Source organism: Salvelinus alpinus, chromosome 30 (assembly GCF_045679555.1).
Source record: "Salvelinus alpinus chromosome 30, SLU_Salpinus.1, whole genome shotgun sequence".
Classification (NCBI taxonomy): domain Eukaryota; kingdom Metazoa; phylum Chordata; class Actinopteri; order Salmoniformes; family Salmonidae; genus Salvelinus; species Salvelinus alpinus.
The window spans coordinates 13,059,242-13,082,233 of NC_092115.1; the positions used below are offsets into that span (position 1 = coordinate 13,059,242).

General features: G+C 43.9%; 1 protein-coding gene across 2 annotated transcripts; it reads right to left on the reverse strand.

Moving 5' to 3' along the window:
- Positions 1–8,312: 8,312 nt before the first annotated feature.
- On the reverse strand, positions 8,313–21,663 carry LOC139559725 (uncharacterized). Of its 2 annotated transcripts, none has more exons than XM_071375981.1 (10): positions 20,265–21,663; positions 19,870–20,092; positions 19,684–19,789; positions 18,587–18,734; positions 16,190–16,237; positions 15,867–15,944; positions 12,399–12,536; positions 9,702–9,785; positions 9,458–9,508; positions 8,313–9,313 (listed from the first exon to the last, which is right to left on the reverse strand). In XM_071375981.1, the coding sequence occupies exons 1-10, from the start codon at positions 21,225–21,227 to the stop codon at positions 9,203–9,205; spliced, it is 1,950 nt and encodes a 649-aa protein (XP_071232082.1). In that variant the 5' UTR covers positions 21,228–21,663; the 3' UTR covers positions 8,313–9,202. The 2 variants fall into 2 exon arrangements, with proteins under 2 accessions (XP_071232082.1, XP_071232081.1); XM_071375980.1 differs by having other exon boundaries at positions 9,066–9,313; positions 18,587–18,730; positions 19,680–19,789; positions 20,265–21,648.
- Between the last annotated feature and the right edge of the window lie 1,329 nt (positions 21,664–22,992).

Genomic DNA, 22,992 nt, shown 5'->3' on the forward strand with positions numbered 1-22,992 from the left:
TGCGCCTTATTACATTTTAAAGGGGACGGTCAGTATTTTACAACTTGATGTTAGATGGTTCCTCACCCTAAAAGGTACTCTACAGGCCTGGAGAAACCATGGACTATAGACTACTTTCAAGGTGAGGAACCATCTAACATTAAGTTGTAAAATACGGAACTTCTCCTTTAATGTCTACAGTGCTTTATTAAAGTATTCATACCCCTTGGATTTCTTCACATTTTATTGTGTTACAAAGTGGGATTATCATTTATTTAATTGTAATTTTTTGTCAACAATCTCCACAAAATACTAGGCAAGTCAATTAAGAACAAATTATTATTTACAATGACGGCCTACCTCAGACGACGCTGGTCCAATTGTGCGCCGCCCTATGGGACTCCCAATCACGGCCAGTTGTGATACAGCCTGGAATCAAACCAGGGTCTGTAGTGACGCCTCCAGCACTGAGATGCAGTGCCTTAGACCGCTGCTCCACTTGAGAGCCCAGAGGCTTGATGCTCTGCAGGCCAGGAAGGTCAAATGTCAGAATGGAAGAAACATTTTTTTTAAGATTAGTAGAAATTAAATAACTAAAATATAGTTGTTGCATAAGTATTCAGCCCCCTGAGTTAATACATGTTATAAACCCATTTGGCAGCGATTACATCTGCAAGTCTTCTTGGATAAGTCTCTAAGAGCTTAACACACTCGGATTGTGCAATATTATCCCATTATTATTTTTATAATTCTTCAAACTCTGTCAAGATGTTAGCGATCATGGCTAGACAACCAGTTTCAATTCTTGCCATAGAGTTTCAAGAAGATTTAAGACAAAATTGTTACTTGGCCACTGAGGAACATTCATTGTTTTCTTGGTAAGCAACTCCAGTGTAGATTTGGCCTTGTGTTGTAGGTCATTGTCCTGCTGAAAGGCAAATTTCTCTCCCAGTGTCTGGTGTAAAGCAGATTGAAGCAGATTTTCCTCTAGGATTTTGCCTGTGCTTAGCTCCATCCCGTTTCTTTTTATCCTGAAATCTCCCCAGTATTTGCCAATGTCAAACATACCCATAACATGATTCAGCCACCACCATGCTTGTAAATAAGGAGGCAGTTACTCAGTTATGTGTTGGATTTGCCCCAAACATAAGTCTTTGTTTGCAATTAAGCCAAAAAGGTAATTCCTTTGCTGTGTTTTTTGTTGTTGCAGTTTTACGTTAGTGCCTTGTTGCATACAAGATGCATGTTTTGAAATATTTGTATTCTTCTTTTCACTCTGTCATTATTGTGGAGTCACTACAAAATTGTTGATCCGTCCTCAGTTTTCTCCCATCACAGCCATTGAACTCTGTAGCTGTTTTAAAATCCCCAATGGCCTCATGGTACAGTTGAAGTTGGATGTTTACATACACTTAGGTTGGAGTCATTAAAACTAGTTTTTTAACCACTCCACAAATTTCTTGTTAAACAAACTATAGTTTTGGCAAGTCGGTTAGGACATCTACTTTGTGCATGACACAGGCAATTTTTCCAACAATTGTTTACAGATTATTTTACTTATAATTCACTGTATCACAATTCCAGTGGGTCAGAAGTTTACATACACTAAGTTGACTGTGCCTTTAAACAGCTTGGAAAATTCCAGAAAATTATGTCATGGCTTTAGAAGCTTATGATGGGCTAATTGACATCATTTGAGTCAATTGGAGGTGTACCTGTGGACGTATTTCAAGGCCTACCTTCAAACTCAGTGCCTCTGCTTGACATCATGGGAAAATCAAAAGAAATCAGCCAAGACCTCAGAAAATAAATTGTAGACCTCCACAAGTCTGGTTCATCCTTGGGAGCAATTTCCAAACGCCTGAAGGTACCACGTTCATCTGTACAAACAATAGTAAGCAAGTATAAACACCATGGGACCGTCCAGCCGTCATACCACTCAGGAAGGAGACGTGTTCTGCAGGAGGGACTGGTGCAGTTCACAAAATTGATGGCATCATGAGGTAGGAAAATTATGTGGATATATTGAAGTAACATCTCAAGACATCAGTCAGGAAGTTAAAGCTAAGTCGCAAATGGGTCTTCCAAATGGACAATGACCCCAAGCACACTTCCAAAGTTGTGGTAAAAATGGCTTAAGGATAACAAAGTCCAGGTATTGGAGTGGCCATCACAAAGCCCTGACCTCAATCCTATAGAACATTTGTGGGCAAAACTGAAAAAGCGTGTGCGAGCAAGAAAACCTACAAATCTGACTCAGTTACACCAGCTCTGTCAGGAGGAATGGGCCAAAATTCACCCAACTTATTGTGGGAAGCTTGTGGAAAGGCTACACAAGTTAAACAATTTAAAGGCAATGCTACCAAATACTAATTGAGTGTATGTAAACTTCTGACCCACTGGGAATGTGATGAAATTGCCTACCGTCTGTAAGCTGTTAGTGTCTTAACGACCGTTCCATGTCCATTAATTGTTTATGGTTAATTGAGCAAGCATGGGAAACAGTGTTTCAACCCTTTACATTGAAGATCTGAGAAGTTATTAGGATTTTTATGAATTATCTTTGAAAGACAGGGTCCTGAAAAAGGGACGTTCCTTTTTTGTTGTTGCTGAGTTCATGTAGGTAGGTAGGTATGTATGTATGTATGTATGGGGGGGACAAGGGTTAGTCATTCAAAAATCATGTCAACCCCTATAATTTCACACAGTGAGTCCATGTGACTTACAGTGCTGTGAAAAAGTATTTGTCCCTTCCTGATTTCTTATTTTTTTGCACATTTGTCACACTTAAATGTTTCAGATCAAACAAATGTAAATATTACACAAAGATAACCCAAGTAAACACAAAATGCAGTTTTTAAGTAATGATTTTATTTATTAAGGGAAAAAAGCTATCCGAACCTTCGTGGCCCGATGTGAAAAAGTAACTGCCCCCTAAACCTAACAACTGGTTGTGCCACCCTCATCAGCAACAACTGCAATCAAGCGTTTGCGATAACTGGCAATGAGTCTTTCACATCGCTGTGAAGGAATTTTGGCCCACTCTTCTTTGCAGAATTGCTTTAATTCAGCCACATTGGAGGGTTTTCGAGAATGAACCGCCTTTTCAAGGTCATGCCACAGCATCTCAATCGGATTCAAGTCCGGACTTTGACTAGGCCATTCCAAAACCTTCATTTAGTTTTTTTTAAAGCCATTCAGAGGTGGACTTGCTGGTGTGTTTTGGATCATTGTCCTGCTGCAGAACCCAAGTGCGCTTCAGCTTGAGGTCACGAACTGACGGCCGGACATTCTCCTTCAGGATTTTTTGGTAGAGAGCAGAATTCATGTTTCCATCAATCACAGCAAGTCATCCAGGTCCTGAAGCAGCAAAGCAACCCCAGACCATCACACTACCACCACCATATTTGACTGTTGGTATGATGTTCTTTTTCTGAAATGCTGTGTTACTTTTACGCCAGATGTAATGGGACGCACACCTTCCAAAAAGTTCAACTTTTGTCTCATCAGTCCACAGAATATTTTCCCAAAAGTCTTGGGGATCATCAAGATGTCTTTTGCCAAAAGTGAGACGAGCCTTTATGTTCTTTTTGGTCAGCAGTGGTTTTCGCCTTGGAACTTATGGTTGAGTCATGAACACTGACCTTAACTGAGGCAAGTGAGGCCTGCAGTTCTTTAGATGTTGTTGTGGGTTCTTTTGTGACCTCTTGGATGAGTCGTCGCTGCGCTCTTGGGGTAATTTGGTAGGCCGGCCACTCCTGGGAAGGCTCACCACTGTTCCAAATGTTTTCCATTTGTGGATAATGTCTCTCACCGTGGTTCGCTGGAGTCCCAAAGCTTTAGAAATGGCTTTGTAACCCTTTCCAGACTGATAGATGTCAATTACTTTGTTTCTCATCTGTTCCTGAATTTCTTTGGATCGCGGCATGATGTCTTGCATTTTGAGATCTTTCGGCCTACTTCACTTCGTCAGACAGGTTCTATTTAAGTGATTTCTTGATTCAACAGGTCTGGCAGTAATCAGGCCTGGGTGTGGCTAGTGAAATTGAACTCAGCTTTCCAAAAAATGTGATTAACCACAGTAAATTAATGATTTAACAAGGGGGGGGGGGGTGATTACTTTGTCACATAAGGCCATGAAGGTTCGGATAGCTTTTTTTCCTTAATAAATAAAATGATCACTTAAAAAATGCATTTTGTGTTTACTTGGGTTATCTTTGTGTAATATTAAAATTTGTTTCATGATCTGAAACATTTAAGTGTGACAAATGTGCAAAAAAATAAGAAATCAGGAAGGGGGCAAATACTTTTTCACAGCGCTGTATGTGATTTGTTAAGCCAAATGTTGCTCCTGAACTAATTTAAGCTTGCCTGAACAAATAGCCTGAAAAGTCATGCAACGCTATATTTTAAGTGTCTAATCTATATTAAATCTATATATATATAATTTTTATTCCCCAAAAAGTTACAATTAGATCAATTTTAATCCCACTTTGTAACAAGATGCGAAGAAATCCAAGGGGTATGAATACTTTTACAAGGCACTGTATCCATATAAATCTGACTTTCATACTGAACGGCCATTATGGTAGAAGGCAATTTGTGTGCATTACAACCAGAATGTTTTTGCTGAACTCTTATTTGAGATGTTTAATGTAATGAAGCTGAGTGTACATTTACTTTTTATAGCATGTGTGTTTAATATTAATATATATATACACACACATACAGTGCCTTCGGAAGGTTTTCAAACCCCTTGACATTTTCCACATTTTGTTAAGTTACAGCCTTATTATAAAATGGATTAAACAAAAACATTTCCTCAGCAATCTACATACACACAATACCCCATAATGACAAAGTGAAAACAGGTTTTTGCAAATGTATAAAAATTTAAAACAGAAATACCTTATTTACATAAGTATTCAGACCCTTTGCTATGTGACTCGAAATTGAGCTCAGGTCCATCCTGTTTCCATTGATCATCCTTGAGATGTTTCTACAACTTGATTGGAGTCCACCTGTGGTAAATTCAATTGATTGGACACGATTTGGAAAGGCACACACCTGTCTATATAAGGTCCAACAGTTGACAGTGCATGTCAGAGCAAAAACCAAGCCATGAGGTCAAAGGAATTGTTCGTAAAGCTCAGGACTCAAGCTCAAGACAGGATTGTGTTGCGGCACAGATCTGGAGAGGGGTACCAACACATTTCTACAGCATTGAAGGTCCCCAAGAACACAGTGGCCTCCATCATTCTTAAATGGAAGGTTTTGAACCATCAAGACTCTTCCTCAAGCTGGCCGCCCGGCCAAACTGAGCAATCGGGGGAGAAGGGCCTTGGTCAGGGAGGTGACCAAGAACCCGATGGTCACTCTGTCAGAGCTCTCGAGTTCCTCTGTGGAGATGGGAGATCCTTCCAGAAGGACAACCATCTCTGCAGAACTCAACCAATCAGGCCTATATGGTAGAGTGGCCAGACAGAAGACACTCCTCAGTAAAAAGCACATGAAAGCCTGCTTGGTTTGCCAAAAGGCAACTAAAGGACTCTCAGACCATGAGAAATAAGATTCTCTGGTCTGATGAAACCAAGATTGAACTGTTTGGCCTGAATGCCAAGCGTCACGTCTGGAGGAAACCTGGCACCATCCCTACGGTGAAGCATGGTGGTGGCAGCATCATGCTGTGGGGATGCTTTTCAGTGGCAGGGACTGGGAGACTAGTCCGGATCGAGGCAAAGATGAATGAAGCAAAGTACAGAGAGATCCTTGATGAAAATCTGCTCCAGAGCGCTCAGGACCTCAGACTGGGGCGAAGGTTCACCTTCCAACAGGACAACAACCCTAAGCACACAGACAAGACAACGCAGTAGTGACTTCAGGACAAGTCTCTGAATGTCCTTGAGTGGCCCAGCCAGAGCACGGACTTTAACCCGATCAAACATCTCTGGAGAGACCTGAAAATAGCTGTGCAGCAACGCTTCCCATCCAACCTGACAGAGCTTGAGGATCAGCAGAGAAGAATGGGACAAAATCTCCAAATACAGTTGTGCCAAGCTTGTAGCGTCATAGCCAAGAAGACTCGAGGCTGTAATCGCTGCTAAAGGTGCTTCAAGTCAAGGGGTCTGAATACTTTCCGAATGCAGTGTGTGTGTGTGTGTGTGTGTGTGTGTGTATGTATGTATGTATGTATGTATGTATATATATATATACATACACACAGTACCACTCAAAAGTTCAGACACACCTACTCATTCAAGGGTTTTTCTTTATTTTTCTATTTTCTACATTGTAGAATAATAGTGAAGCATCAAACTATGACATTTTTAGTTTTATTTAACAAGGCATGTCAGTTAAGAACAAATTCTTATTTACAATGACGGCCTACGCCGGGCCAATTGTGCGCCGCCCTATGGTACTCCCAATCACGGCCGGATGTGATGCAGCCTGGATTTGAACCAGGTACTGCAGTAACACCTCTTGTGTCTTAGACCACTGCGCCACTCGGGAGGCCTGTATCATAACACAAATAGAATCATGTAGTAACCAACAAAGTATATTTCATATTCTTCAAAGTAGCCACCCTTTGCCTTGAGGACAGCTTTGAACACTCTTGGCATTCTTTCAACCAGCTTCACCCGGAATGCTTTTCCAACAGTCTTGAAGGAGTTCCCACATATGCTGAGCACTTGTTGGCTGCTTTTCCTGCCTTTCGGTCCAACTCATCCCAAACCATCTCAATTGGGTTTAGGTTGGGTGATTGTGGAGGCCAGGTCATGATGCAGCACTCCATCACTGTCCTTCTTGGTCAAATTGCCCTTACACAGCCTGGAGGTGTTTTGGGTCATTGTCCTGTTGAGAAACAAAAAATGGATAGTCCCACTAAGAGCAAACCAGATGGGATGGCGTATTGCTGCAGAATGCTGTGGTAGCCATGCTGGTTAAGTGTGCCTTGAAATCTAAATAAATCACAGACAGTCACCAGCAAAACACCATCACACCTCCTCCATGCTTCACGGTGGGAACCACACATGCAGAGATCTTCTGTTCACCAACTCTGCGTCTCACAAAGACACGGTGGTTTGAACCAAAAATCACAAATTTGGACTCATCAGACCAAAGGACAGATTTCCACCGGTCTAATGTCCATTGGTCGTGTTCCTTGGCCCAAGCAAGTCTCTTCTTCTTATTGGTGTTCTTTAGTAGTGGTTTATTTGCAGCAATTCAACCATCAAGGCCTGATTCACGCAGTCTCCTCTGAACAGTTGATGAGATGTACCTGTTACTTGAACTCTGAAGCATTTATTTTGGCTGCAATTTCTGAGGCTGGTAACTCTAACGAACTTATCCTCTGCAGCAGAGGTAACTCTGGGTCTTCATTTCCTGTGGCGGTCCTCATGAGAGCCAGTGTCATCATTGATCTTGATGTTTTTTTGCAACTGAAGAAACTTTCAAAGTTCTTGAAATGTTCCATATTGACTGATCTTCATGTCTTAAAGTAATGATGGACTATCATTTCTCTTTGCTTTTTGAGCTGTTCTTGCCATATATGGACTTGGTCTTTTACCAAATAGGGCTATCTTCTATATACCACCCCTACCTTGTCACAACACAACCGATTGGCTCAAACGCATTAAGGAAGAAATTCCACAAATGAACAAGGCACACCTGTTAATTGAAATGCATTCCAGGTGACTCCATCATGAAGCTGGTTGAGATAATGTCAAGTGTGAGCAAAGCTGTCATCAAGGCAAAGGGTGGCTACTTTGATGAATCTCAAATATAAAATATATTTTGATTTGTTTTACACTTTTTTGGTAACTACATGATTCCATGTGTTATTTCATAGTTTTGATGTCTTCACTATTATTCTACAATGTAGAACGTAGTAATAATAAAGAAAAATCCTGTATTGAGTACGTGTCCAAATGTATGTATATATATCTCACCATTATTCATAATCTCAACATGCATATCAAATCTGTTAAGTGAAAATATGTACAATACATTAGGTAAAATAATGCACACAGAGTGGCTCTAAATCAAATTAATTTAGTTACTTTAACATTATTATGTACATATACTTTACAATAACTTTGTTCAATATTGGGGCGGCAGGTTGCCTAGTGGTTAGAGCCAGTAACCGAAAGGTTGCTGGATCAAATCCCCGAACTGACAAGGTAAAAATCTGTCGTTCTACCCCTGAACAAGGCAGTTGTTCCCCGGTAGCCCTTCATTGTAAATAAGAATTTGTTCTTAACTGACTTGCCTGGTTAAATAAAAATACCAGATTATGTCTTTCTTGAAAGTAAGGTGACAAAGACACAAAAACATTACGTATCCTTCTGGGACTGTATTCTCAAAGCTTCTCAGAGCAGTCCTACCTTAACACGCTTTATGAATAAGGGCCCTGATTTACTTTTTAATGGCTCAAAACCTGATCCAAATTAACCTCCTGCTGACCTGTTACAGAACTGAGCCTCCGGGAGATAGACATGACATAATAGGAAAACTTAAGTCTTAAAGGTAAATTGCAAATCTAACTGACAAAGGGACAACAGAATACATTTAAATGAATGCAATTTTTCCAATTCAAAAAAACTTAAATTTGACCCATACAGAAATGTCTAAAACACAAACTATAACGAAATTGTGAACAAAAACTAGATAGAATACTTCCGTATGTTCAATGGTAAGTTGCTATTCGGTCTGCCGCCTTCAACAATAGTCTAAGCGTTGTTGAAGCTCATGTAGAATAATGCAATAACCATTGAAAAACAGTGGACACACGTATATAGAGTTGCCTCAGACTTTGTTAAGTCAGTAAGTACCAAGTTCATACAAGTTCTTTATAAAATAAAAATGTCAACATCTAGGAGACCAACTAGTCTGCTGTCATTACAGACTGTTCACAACATATTTTGTTACACCATAAGCTAAAATAAATACCAGCTAGTCAGTCTGCTACCATGCGGCTTGAAATGACAGGTTGTCAGAATATGGGGTGGAGATGCTTCTCCACTAATTAGATATATCAGCTAACACAATGACAGGGTCCAAACCAACCCCCCCCCCCCCATTTTCTATGGCTCAAGGATTCTTGAAAGACAGGACAATCTCTACTTTGTTTTACCATTGCAAAACATTTTGCTACAGTGTGCCCTAATTAGTATGACCCAGGTGAGGTGAGTGAGGATGGTGAAAAGGTGAAAGGTCCATTTTGTCAGCCCTGTAGCTTGCATTCACAGAGCTCTCTGTAGATTCTCTTTCGCACAGTCGGCATGTCCCCTTGGGAGAATTGCAGCGGTTTCCCCAAAGCAAGGCACCTGCAGTACTGAGAGAAAGGTACACGAATGAACAGGGTGAGTGAGACAGAAAGTAATACTTTATTAAGATTGCACTGACACAGAGGTACATGACGATAAAAGCAGACAATTCAAATAATCAAGGATATATATATTTTTAAATACACTGGTACCTCTAACACAAAAACTCCACAGTCGTTTTCATTTGTCTGTTGTGGTATTCTCTGCGAAAAATCAATAGGAGTTAGACACCCAAAACAGTGATTATCATGGGCTACATTTCAAATGGCATTTTTGGCAGGATTTCTGCAGGCAATCCCTTAAAGACCAGTATTTTTGTTCTATTGTGTTAAAAAATGATCAAGCAAACATTAAAACTCAATTTCAAAGATCCACACACAGCTCAATGTATCATACCTCGTTGATATACATCTTCCAGCCATTTTGAAATGCAGTTTGCTTCCTCTCCTTCGCTTCAGTATGTATGTACCTTAAAACATTCTATAGAATGGAAAGGGGGGAGAAAAAATTTAATGTTGACTTCATTAAATCAGGTGAAATAGCATTTTAATGATTGGAAATTGTATTTGTTCAAGTAACAAATACAATTTTAAGCAAGTAACAATTTAATTAAGCTATGATAAAACATGAATATATTAGGGATGTGACAAATAAAAACCATTTTTTATTCGTTTTCCATTAAATTATAATAAAATACAATTCCACGTGAATAAAAATTTTTGTGTTAAGACTCGATTCCACTAGGAATCGACTGCTAAGATTGGTATTTTTGGAACTTGAAACGGAGGAGACTGATTAGTTGCTGTACTGCCGAGAACACAAACACAAAGGGGAGGGGCACAGTATAGGCAGGTTGGCCACCAGGCAGAGAGAGGAAGAACCGTGTACTAGACCTATCTATCTCGCAATCTGTCTTGCAACTTCAGTAAAGCAGGGCCTATCATCAATAAATAGGCTGGCATATTCCACACGCAACAGACCGAAGACTGAACACACACTGGCAACATTGGCGAAGAGAAAGAGCAGGCGAGACAGCACAAGGGAGAGAGGGGGCGGGGCAGGCAGGCCAGCGCGAGGGAGAGAGAGGAGGGGGCAGGCAGGCAGGCCAACTCGAGGGAGAGAGAGGAGGGGGCAGGCAGGCCAGCTCGAGGGAGAGAGAGGAGGGGGCAGGCAAACCAGCACGAGGGAGAGAGAGGGGGCAGGCAGGCCAATGCGAGGGAGAGAGAGGAAGGGGCAGGCAGGCCAGCTCGAGGGAGAGAGAGGAGGATGCAGGCAGGCCAGCTCGAGGGAGAGAGAGGAGGATGCAGGCAGGCCAGCGCGAGGGAGAGAGAGGAGGGGGCAGGCAGGCCAGCGCGAGGGAGAGAGGAGGGGGCAGGCAGGCCAGCACGAGGGAGAGAGAGGAGGGGGCAGGCAGGCCAGCGCGAGGGAGAGAGGAGGGGGCAGGCAGGCCAGCTCGAGGGAGAGAGAGGAGGGGGCAGGCAGGCCAGCGCGAGGGAGAGAGAGGAGGGGGCAGGCAGACCAGCGCGAGGGAGAGAGAGGAGGGGGCAGGCAGGCCAGCGCGAGGGAGAGAGAGGAGGGGGCAGGCAGGCCAGCTCGAGGGAGAGAGAGGAGGGGGGAGGCAGGCCAGCGCGAGGGAGAGAGAGGAGGGGGCAGGCAGGCCAGCTCGAGGGAGAGAGAGGAGGGGGCAGGCAGGCCAGCGTGAGAGAGAGAAAGGAGGGGGGAGGCAGGCCAGCGCGAGAGAGAGGAGGGGGTAGGCAGGCTAGCGCGAGAGAGAGAGAGAGAGGAGGGGGTAGGCAGGCCAGCGCGAGAGAGAGAGAGGAGGGGGGAGGCAGAACAGCGTGAGAGAGAGAGAGGAGGGGGGAGGCAGAACAGCGCGAGGGAGAGAGAGGAGGGGGCAGGCAGAACAGCGCGAGGGAGAGAGAGGAGGGGCAGGCAGGCCAGCGCGAGAGAGAGGAGGGGCAGGCAGGCCAGCGCGAGGGAGAGAGAGGAGGGGGCAGGCAGGCCAGCGCGAGAGAGAGAGAGGAGGGGGAGGCAGGGCAGCGCGAGAGAGAGAGAGGAGGGGGGAGGCAGGCCAGCGCGAGAGAGAGAGAGAGAGGAGGGGGGAGGCAGGCCATTGAGAGAGAGAGGGGGCAGGCAGGCCAATGCGAGGGAGAGAGAGGAGGGGGCAAGCAGGCCAGCGCGAGGGAGAGAGAGGAGGGGGGAGGCAGGCCAGCGCGAGGGAGAGAGAGGAGGGGGGAGGCAGGCCAGCGCGAGGGAGAGAGAGGAGGGGGGAGGCAGGCCAGCGCGAGGGAGAGAGAGGAGGGGGGAGGCAGGCCAGCGCGAGGGAGAGAGAGGAGGGGGCAGGCAGGCCAGCGCGAGGGAGAGAGAGGAGGGGGCAGGCAGGCCAGCGTGAGGGAGAGAGAGGAGGGGCAGGCAGGCCAGCGCGAGGGAGAGAGAGGAGGGGGCAGGCAGGCCAGCTTGAGGGAGAGAGAGGAGGGGCAGGCAGGCCAGTGTGCATATGTCTTGTCTTGCATGCCTCCCAAATTCACCAAAGTAGCCAAAAGTTTGCCTCTTCCTCTCTGGTTTTTATTTAAATTACACAACTTTCCCCAGCTCTTTATAGCCATATAATCCAGTTAGGCTACACACAGAAAATAATATGTTTTGTGAAAAATGCACAGTGATTTTAAATTTGTGGGCAAAAAAAATAAAACATGTTTTTCAGTTAAGGATTTTTCTTAAAGGTAAGGATCTCGATTTTGTTTAAACATTTACATCACTGGAATGTATATTGTGTTATTGAATATGGACACATTCACTACTGGTTAAGTCATTCCACAATGTGCAGGGCAAGGGTATGGATGAAATGAAAGCATTCCTTTCAGTCAAGTGAGATATTTAGCCACAGTAGCATATTATAGCTAAAATAAAATAAAGCATTTTCATGTTCATCCTATTAAAATATGCTTGAGTCTTCCCTACCACCAATGCATTCAGACACACATAAAGCTGGTGTAGGGAGGCATCAGTTGTGAGGTCTGATTTAGATTTGATCTCAATGAGAATAACCTGTAGAAACAAAAGTTAAATCAGTAAAAGTTATGTCAACGTTACCTCAGCAGCCTCCTTGAAAACGATGCCCTGGGAGTCGTAGAGGTGGATCCTCTTGCTGGCGGTGTCAGCCGTCACCAGACACCAGTGGATCTCCAGGTGAATGGGTATCAGCAGCAGAGCCTTGGAGAAGAGATCCACCTGCAGGACACAGGGGAACAGACGCCAGGGATGTGTTCAGTAGGGTAGAAAACGGTTTGCACGAAGTGAAACAGACGCCAGGGATGTGTTCAGTAGGGTAGAAAACGGGTTGCACGAAGTGAAACAGACGCCAGGGATGTGTTCAGTAGGGTAGAAAACGGTTTGCACGAAGTGAAACAGACGCCAGGGATGTGTTCAGTAGGGTAGAAAACGGTTTGCACGAAGTGAAACAGACGCCAGGGATGTGTTCAGTAGGGTAGAAAACGGTTTGCACGAAGTGAAACAGACGCCAGGGATGTGTTCAGTAGGGTAGAAAACGGTTTGCACGAAGTGAAACAGACGCCAGGGATGTGTTCAGTAGGGTAGAAAACGGTTTGCACGAAGTGAAACAGACGCCAGGGATGTGTTCAGTAGGGTAGAAAACGGTTTGCACGAAGTGAAACAGACGCCAGGGATGTGTTCAGTAGGGTAGAAAACGGTTTGCACGAAGTGAAACAGACGCCAGGGATGTGTTCAGTAGGGTAGAAAACGGTTTGCACGAAGTGAAACAGACGCCAGGGATGTGTTCAGTAGGGTAGAAAACGGTTTGCACGAAGTGAAACAGACGCCAGGGATGTGTTCAGTAGGGTAGAAAACGGTTTGCACGAAGTGAAACAGACGCCAGGGATGTGTTCAGTAGGGTAGAAAACGGTTTGCACGAAGTGAAACAGACGCCAGGGATGTGTTCAGTAGGGTAGAAAACGGTTTGCACGAAGTGAAACAGACGCCAGGGATGTGTTCAGTAGGGTAGAAAACGGTTTGCACGAAGTGAAACAGAAACCAGGGATGTGTTCAGTAGGGTAGAAAACGGTTTGCACGAAGTGAAACAGACGCCAGGGATGTGTTCAGTAGGGTAGAAAACGGTTTGCACGAAGTGAAACAGACGCCAGGGATGTGTTCAGTAGGGTAGAAAACGGTTTGCACAAAGTGAAACAGACGCCAGGGATGTGTTCAGTAGGGTAGAAAACGGTTTGCACGAAGTGAAACAGACGCCAGGGATGTGTTCAGTAGGGTAGAAAACGGTTTGCACGAAGTGAAACAGACGCCAGGGATGTGTTCAGTAGGGTAGAAAACGGTTTGCACGAAGTGAAACAGACGCCAGGGATGTGTTCAGTAGGGTAAAAAACGGTTTGCACGAAGTGAAACAGACGCCAGGGACGTGTTCAGTAGGGTAGAAAACGGTTTGCACGAAGTGAAACAGACGCCAGGGATGTGTTCAGTAGGGTAGAAAACGGTTTGCACGAAGTGAAACAGACGCCAGGGATGTGTTCAGTAGGGTAGAAAACGGTTTGCACGAAGTGAAACAGACGCCAGGGATGTGTTCAGTAGGGTAAAAAACGGTTTGCACGAAGTGAAACAGACGCCAGGGATGTGTTCAGTAGGGTAGAAAACGGTTTGCACGAAGTGAAACAGACGCCAGGGATGTGTTCAGTAGGGTAAAAAACGGTTTGCACGAAGTGAAACAGACGCCAGGGACGTGTTCAGTAGGGTAGAAAACGGTTTGCACGAAGTGAAACAGACGCCAGGGATGTGTTCAGTAGGGTAGAAAACGGTTTGCACGAAGTGAATCAGACGCCAGGGATGTGTTCAGTAGGGTAGAAAACGGTTTGCACGAAGTGAAACAGACGCCAGGGATGTGTTCAGTAGGGTAAAAAACGGTTTGCACGAAGTGAAACAGACGCCAGGGATGTGTTCAGTAGGGTAGAAAACGGTTTGCACGAAGTGAAACAGACGCCAGGGATGTGTTCAGTAGGGTAGAAAACGGTTTGCACGAAGTGAATCAGACGCCAGGGATGTGTTCAGTAGGGTAGAAAACGGTTTGCACGAAGTGAATCAGACGCCAGGGATGTGTTCAGTAGGGTAGAAAACGGTTTGCACGAAGTGAAACAGACGCCAGGGATGTGTTCAGTAGGGTAGAAAACGGTTTGCACGAAGTGAAACAGACGCCAGGGATGTGTTCAGTAGGGTAGAAAACGGTTTGCACGAAGTGAAACAGACGCCAGGGATGTGTTCAGTAGGGTAGAAAACGGTTTGCACGAAGTGAAACAGACGCCAGGGATGTGTTCAGTAGGGTAGAAAACGGTTTGCACGAAGTGAAACAGACGCCAGGGATGTGTTCAGTAGGGTAGAAAACGGTTTGCACGAAGTGAATCAGACGCCAGGGATGTGTTCAGTAGGGTAGAAAACGGTTTGCACGAAGTGAATCAGACGCCAGGGATGTGTTCAGTAGGGTAGAAAACGGTTTGCACGAAGTGAAACAGACGCCAGGGATGTGTTCAGTAGGGTAGAAAACGGTTTGCACGAAGTGAAACAGACGCCAGGGATGTGTTCAGTAGGGTAGAAAACGGTTTGCACGAAGTGAAACAGACGCCAGGGATGTGTTCAGTAGGGTAAAAAACGGTTTGCACGAAGTGAAACAGACGCCAGGGACGTGTTCAGTAGGGTAGAAAACGGTTTGCACGAAGTGAAACAGACGCCAGGGATGTGTTCAGTAGGGTAGAAAACGGTTTGCACGAAGTGAAACAGACGCCAGGGATGTGTTCAGTAGGGTAGAAAACGGTTTGCACGAAGTGAAACAGACGCCAGGGATGTGTTCAATAGGGTAAAAAACGGTTTGCACGAAGTGAAACAGACGCCAGGGATGTGTTCAGTAGGGTAGAAAACGGTTTGCACGAAGTGAAACAGACGCCAGGGATGTGTTCAGTAGGGTAAAAAACGGTTTGCACGAAGTGAAACAGACGCCAGGGACGTGTTCAGTAGGGTAGAAAACGGTTTGCACGAAGTGAAACAGACGCCAGGGATGTGTTCAGTAGGGTAGAAAACGGTTTGCACGAAGTGAATCAGACGCCAGGGATGTGTTCAGTAGGGTAGAAAACGGTTTGCACGAAGTGAAACAGACGCCAGGGATGTGTTCAGTAGGGTATAAAACGGTTTGCACGAAGTGAAACAGACGCCAGGGATGTGTTCAGTAGGGTAGAAAACGGTTTGCACGAAGTGAAACAGACGCCAGGGATGTGTTCAGTAGGGTAGAAAACGGTTTGCACGAAGTGAAACAGTGGTTGTGCTCATTAGAATACGGAATGTAAAAATAAAAAAAGTTGTAATGGAAAGCTAAAATGAACGACCCTGGGGTCAATTCCATTATCACCAATAAAAGTTGATGTACATCACAAATAATCTCCTGAATTGAAACAGAACAGACCCCATCTCCAATGTTTATCAGAAGCTTTTGAGTGACATCCATTCTGAAAGATCAAAACAAAGTTCAACAATCTGAAATTCAGCCTTTACCTTCTTGGTCCACCTCTTCACCCCTTCATATCCTTTGGTCATGAGCTGTCGGTGGAAGAAGCTGTTAAAGAAATGGACCTAGAAAAGTAAAAAAATAAAAAAACGTTCATTCAGGAACCAAGACCACATGCATCAAATGGAGGGACGACAATCAAAGTTGCTCCCATTTGTTATATAAGTGCAACTGCATCAGGACTCAGGCTATTGTTGAATTTCTACCCCTCTGTGATCAGACTCATTATTATAAATGTAACACATCATTATAATACATTATGAATATTTCTTGATAGAATGGAGGAAATATAATGGGAAATAAAACCTACCTTGTGTTGTGCAGACTCCATGATTAATTCTCCATACATATTCATGACCTTACAATGAAAATTGAAATAGAAATTATACAATGACTGAGGTTGAAGTGCAGACTGTCAACTTTAATTTGAGGGAATTATCAACTGAAATTACAGCACGTTTAGTACATAGTGCCCCTATTTTAGGGGAACGAAAGTATTGGGACAAATTCCTTTGTGTGTATTATAGTCAAAAGTTTAGTATTTGGTCCCATATTCCTAGCAATCAATCTTTACATGAAGCTTGTGACAAATTTGTTGGATGCATTTGCTGTGTGTTTCGGTTGTGTTTCAGATTATTTTGTGCCCATTAGAAATGAATGGTAAATAACGTAGTGTCATTTGAGTCAAACAGTTCTACATTCATGTGGATGCTACCATGGTTAAGGATATTCCTAAATGAATCGAATGCAGAAATATCATACCCCTCAAAAAATGCTAACTCACGAATATTGTATTGGTGAGAGGTCGGCATGTCTTGGGGTATGATATTTGTGTGACTAACTTCCTCACTCATCATTATTCACAATTCATTCAGGACCGTATATAACACTATATATCAGTCTATGGATATATACCACCGTTCAAAAGTTTGGGGTCACTTAGAAATGTCCTTGTTTTTGAAAGAAAAGCACATTTTTGGTCCATTAAAATAACATCAAATTGATCAGAAATACAGTGTAGACATTGTTAATGTTGTAAATGACTATTGTAGCTGGAATGCCAGTCACTTTGGTAAAAATAGAAAAGAATAGAGGGCCTAGAGAGCTGCCCTGCTGTACACCACACTTTACATGTTTAACATTAGAGACGCTTCCATTAAAGAAAACCCTTTGAGTTCTATTAGCTCTGAATCCACGATATGGCAGAGGTTGATTTTTTATGGATTATCTACATAGGCATAGAGGCCCATTATCAGCAACCATAACTCCTGTGTTCCAATGGCACGTTGTGTTAGCTAATCCAAGTTTATAATTTTAAAAGGTTAACTGATCATTAGAAAAGCCTTTTGCAATTATGTTAGCACAGCTGAAAACTGTTGTTCTGATTAAAGAAGCAATAAAACTGGCCTTCTTTAGACTAGTTGAGTATCTGGAGGATCATCATTTGTTGGTTCGATTACAGGCTCAAAATGGCCAGAAACAAAGAACTTTCTCCTGAAACTCGTCTGGTTGGGCAAATCAAGGACAGTCAGAGACTTGTCCCGAAGCTACTCCTTCGTTGTCTTGGCTGTGTGCTTATGATCGTTGTCCTGTTGGAAGGTGAACCTTTGCCCAAGTCTGAGGTCCTGAGCGGTCTGAAGCAGGTTTTCATGAAGGATCTCGCTGTACTTTGCTCCATTCATCTTTGCCTTGATCCTGACTCGTCTCCCTGCCGCTGAAAAACATCCACACAGCATGATGCTGCCACCACCATGCTTCACCGTAGGGATGGTGCCAGGTTTCCTCCAGACGTGACGCTTGGTATTCAGGCCAAAGACTTCAATCTTGGTTTCATCAGACCAGAGAATCTTGTTTCTCAAGGTCTGAGAGTCTTTAGGTACCTTTTGGCAAACTCCAAACGGGCTGTCATGTGCCTTTTACTGAGGAGTAGCTTCCGTCTGGCCACTCTACCATAAAGGCCTGATTGGTGGAGTGCTGCAGAGATGGTTGTCCTTCTGGAAGATTCTCCCATCTCCACAGAGGAACTCTGGAACTCTGTCAGAGTGACCATCGGGTTCTTGGTCACCTATGTGACCAAGGCCCTTATTCCTCCGATTGCTCAGTTTGGCCGGGCGGCCAGCTCGAGGAAGAGTCTTGATGGTTCCAAACTTTTAATTTAAGAATGATGGAGGCCACTGTGTTACTGGGGATCTTCAACGCTGCAGACATTTTCTGGTACCCCTCCCAGATCTGTGCCTTGACACAATCCTGTCTCTGAGCTCTACAGACGATTCCTTCGACCTTATGGCTTGTTTTTTGCTCTGACATGCACTGTCAGCTGTGGGATCTTATATAGACGGTTGTGCACCTTTCCAAATCTTGTAAAAATCAATTGAATTGACCACAGGTAGACTCCAATCAAGTTGTAGAAACATCTCAAGGATGATCAATAGAAACAATATGCACCTGAGCTCAATGTTCAAGTCTCATAGCAAAGGGTCTGAATAAAGTATTTATGTTTTTTATTTATTTTCTAAAATGTCAAATAACCTCTTTTCGGTTTGTCAATATGGGGTATTGTGTGTAGATTCCTGAGGATTTTTATTTAATCCAGTTATGAATAAGGCTGTAACGCATCAAAAATGTGTTAAAGTCAAGGGGTTTGAATACTTTCCAAAGGCACTGTATATCATGGTAAAATTGGTGGATTTGGGTCAAAGGCACCAACCTGGTCATTGAGCCAGTTCTGATCGTCCAGCGTAGACAAGTCTTCCAGTGTCAGAGTGTGCTTGTTGTAGACCACCTGGAAAGCGGGCATCATTCTATGCGCTAGGACAGCCTGGTACTTCATTACTACTGCAGAGATTAAATACTTCCTATGAAAGAGGGCAGAACAGAACATTGTTTTGTTCTTTAGTAGAGAGCCTCATAATTCCTAGGGCCCTGAGTTTTTCCTTGACCATGTGAACTCAACAGGATAGGCTATACCTTGGGTCTAAAGTTGTCCAGGGCCAGAGATATAAGATACAGCTAGGGCCTAGAGCAGGGTTGCCCAACCCTCTTCCAGTTCTACTGTCCTGTAAGTTTTCAGTCCAACCCTAACCTAAAATACTTGATTCAGCTTGGTGTGCAGCTAATAAACAGCTAATAAATAGAATCAGGTGTGGTAAATTACAGTTGGGCTGAAAACCTACAGGACGGTAGATCTCTAGGAAGAGGGTTGCACTGGAAACCAACAGGACGGTAGATCTCTAGAAAGAGGGTTGGACTGAAAACCTACAGGACAATAGATCTCCAGGAAGAGGGTTGGACTGAAAACCAACAGGACGGTAGATCTCTAGGAAGAGGGTTGGACTGAAAACCAACAGGACGGTAGATCTCTAGAAAGAGGGTTGGACTGAAAACCAACAGGACGGTAGATCTCTAGAAAGAGGGTTGGACTGAAAACCAACAGGACGGTAGATCTCTAGAAAGAGGGTTGGACTGAAAACCAACAGGACGGTAGATCTCTAGAAAGAGGGTTGGACTGAAAACCTACAGGACGGTAGATCTCCAGGAAGAGGGTTGGACTGAAAACCTACAGGACGGTAGATCTCTAGGAAGAGGGTTGCACTGGAAACCAACAGGACGGTAGATCTCTAGGAAGAGGGTTGCACTGGAAACCTACAGGACAGTAGATCTCCAGGAAGAGGGTTGGGCAGCCCTGGCCTAGTATACCCAAGTCAGGCCACATGATCAGGAAAAACAGGGCATACTACTCATATTGCATTATGAAGTGAGGGAACTAAAACCATGTCTTCTCTGTTGTATTTATTATGTACTTGCCCCTTAGTAAGGTCAGTGTTCAGCTTCTTGTTAAGGTGCTTCAGTACATCGCTCTTGCTCAATGGGATGAAACTTCCGTACTTCACATAGAAGCAGTCAAGGAACTCTACGGAGATAGAAAGAACATTAGACACTCAAGGCAGCACTTAAGGAAACATTTTAAAAGTTTAAGAAAAACAAATGTACCATGGATGAGCGTCGTTGTTGCTTCCCAGCAGACGTCCGTGGACGCCCACTGGCTCTGAGGTAGATGCAGCACTGCTCGCTTTGTCACCAATGTGTCCTGTTTAGTGGCGGTGGCCGCATCCCTAGCTCTGACTATGCCCTGGTCCTCCTCCTTGACAGGGTTGCTACACAGCACTGATGTGCCCACAGACGGACACACCTTCTGTTCCAAACTCCCCTTTGCCTAAATAAGTAAACAGTATTTAGCTATTTTGGATTTTATTGCTGTCAGTATGGGTCTCTTGTATTGATTTATAAATGTGTTTGGATAGGCCTGAGCATATAAATGGATGACATGTACATGCTCATGGACTTTGTATTGACTGCTATGTTGGTGTAATGCAATTTGAACTTGCCTGGCTGTCCTCTGCACTGTCCAGGCCTTGACCATCACATGCAATGGCCGTAGTGACCACTTCTTTTCCTTTGCGTACCTTCTGCCATTTCTGACTTTCCTCCAATTCCCCAGTGTATTTATAAGACATCTGTGTGTTGACAATAGACAGGAGTCTCCTGGTTTCCGCCAGTCTTTTAGCTCTGATCATGGAGAACCAGTGGAGACACCTGGCTCTCCGCCACTTTCTGTGCCCCCGCTTCAGCCACACCTGGCACCAGAACTGGATGTTACACCGGCGCCGCGAATGCCTCTTGTGTCGCATGGAGAGAGGAGAGACTCCTTTTCTGTTGTGCTTTAGGCCCCTTTTCAGGCATTGTCTATGGTTTGTGGATCTAATGGGGGCTGTGGTTGTGGTTAGGGATGGGTCGTGGACCTGTGCCACAGGGCTGCAGCAGAGGTAAGAGGCGTGTGTGACTGGCAGGGGCTGTCTATTGATGTGCACTGTGGAGGGAGGGCAAGGGGAGTGCATGGAGGGGGACTGACTCAGGGGCAGGTCAGAGCAGGTATGAGACACAGAGATCTGCTTTAGATCTGATCTCAGATTTGCTTGAGTGTTGTCTGTGGGAGCAATGCACTCAGAGTCAGGTTCAAGCCCATGGTTGCTAATAGCTACACTAGGGAGGACTGGAGCAGAGACAATGGAAGGCTCCACTTTAAGTTTGTGCTTTATCCTGCTCTTGTGTGAGAGAGGGACTAATAGCTCTAGCCGTGTGTTTGATTGGACGGCTGAGAGCTTACCGCTTTTGAGTGAATGACTCGAATAGGTCATGGTCTCCAGGGTATGGCTCCCCATTTGAGTGCCTTCAGTTGGGTCCGAGGAAGGAAAACAAGACACCTGACCCTTGCCTTCTATTTTTCCCTTCTTTGCCTCCTCAGCCGACTGGCTAGACGTACTATAGACACCACACGCTGAGAAAAACATGCCCTTAAGATGCCTAATTTAACTAATATATAACTCAAATAGCTAGTTCACAGTAGCGTTACCTACTCTCTGGCAATGTACATACTGGCACGGCAATACAATGTTTTGATTATTGGCTACTGTGAATCCTAACTACCGGTATGCTAGCTAGCTAACTTGAACCACCTTTGAAGCTAGCCCGCATGTGTCATGTCAGAGCCTCCAACAACACACCGAAAGGATTTGGGACCAAAGCGTGCAGCAAAAAAAATTCTCTAACCAAAATGTAGCACACACTATTAGACGTCAGCATGTTTAGTATTGTCTTGACTGACTCCAATTAATTCAGAAATATGTAGCAACATGTATTTACCCAAATGAACCGATACCTGGACCACATAATTTTCGTGTATACTCTCTTCGCCTGGACGACCAGACGCCTGTTGCAAAATACATCACGACTGATTGTGTCATGTGTCGATTTCATGCAAGCGGTCGCACGTTGAATACGTCACGACACTGGCTTCCGTGGTCACTAGTTACCACAGCCACAAAGAAGTAAAAATTGAATTTATCGTACAAATTCATGAAAACAAACATTTGCTTTTTGGTATTCATTCAAGGGTAGAGTTAGGTATAAGGTTAGCAGAGTGGGTAAGGTTTCAAGAAGATACATTGTAGAGATAGGCGGGATTAAACCATAATTATGACTTTGTAGCTATGATAACTAGATACGACCGGTACCAATCGGAATTTATCAAGAAAAAAAGTGATCAGAATAATACGTTCAATAATAATAAATACATGAATTGATTCAATTTCAATAAATGAGGGTCAATCAAATACAGCCCGTGGGTTTTTGAAAAAAGTAAATAAAATGATGAGAGATGCCACGTTATGCCATTTTGCTAAATTTACATCCATACATGTCAATGTATGTGTTATTTTCATGTGTGTGCGTGTGTGTGTTTGTCTCTCTCTCAATAAAATATTTTCAATTTAAGGGGATTTATTGGCATGGGAAACATATGTTTACATCTCCAAAGCAGGTGAAATAGATAATAAACAAAAGTGAAATAAACATAAAATGAACAGTAAACATTACATTCACAAAAGTTCCAAAATAATAAAGACATTTCAAATGTCATATTATGTCTATATACAGTGTTGTAACGATGTGAAAAAAAAGTGAAAATAAATAAACATAAATATAGGTTGTATTTACAATGGCGTTTGTTCTTCACTGGTTGCCCTTTTCTTAGGGCAAAAGGTCACAAATCTTGCTGCTGTGATTGCACACTGTGGTATTTCACCCAATAGATATGGGAGTTTATCAAATTGGATTTGTTTTCGAATTCATTGTGGGAAATATGTGCCTCTAATATGGTCATATATTTGGCATGAGGTTAGGAAGTGCAGCTCAGTTTCCAACTCATTTTGTGGGCAGTGTGCACATAGTCTGTCTTCTCTTGAGAGCCAGGTCTGCCTTCGGCGGACTTTCGCAATAGCAAGGCTATGCTCACTGAGTCCGTACATTGTCAAAGATTTCCTTCATTTTGGGTCAGTCACAGTGGGCAGGTATTCTGCCACTCTGTACTCTCTGTTTAGTGCCAAATAGCATTCTAGTTTGCTCAGTTTTTTGTAAATTCTTTCCAATGTGTCAAGTAATTAGCTTTTTGTTTTCTCATGATTTAGTTGGGTGTAATTGTGTTGCTGTCCTGGGGCCCTTTGGGGTGTGTTTGTGTTTGTGAAAAGAGCCCCAGGACCAGCTTGCTTAGGGGCCTCT

Coding starts and splice junctions, on each gene's coding strand:
- LOC139559725 (XM_071375981.1), bottom strand. CDS start 21,227: ATGTTTTTCTCAGCGTGTGGTGTCTATAGTACGTCTAGCCAGTCGGCT. Junction 20,093..20,264: donor ACAGTGCAGAGGACAGCCAG/GCAAGTTCAAAT, acceptor TTACTTATTTAG/GCAAAGGGGAGTTTGGAACA. Junction 9,509..9,701: donor GGAAGATGTATATCAACGAG/GTATGATACATT, acceptor GATTTTTCGCAG/AGAATACCACAACAGACAAA.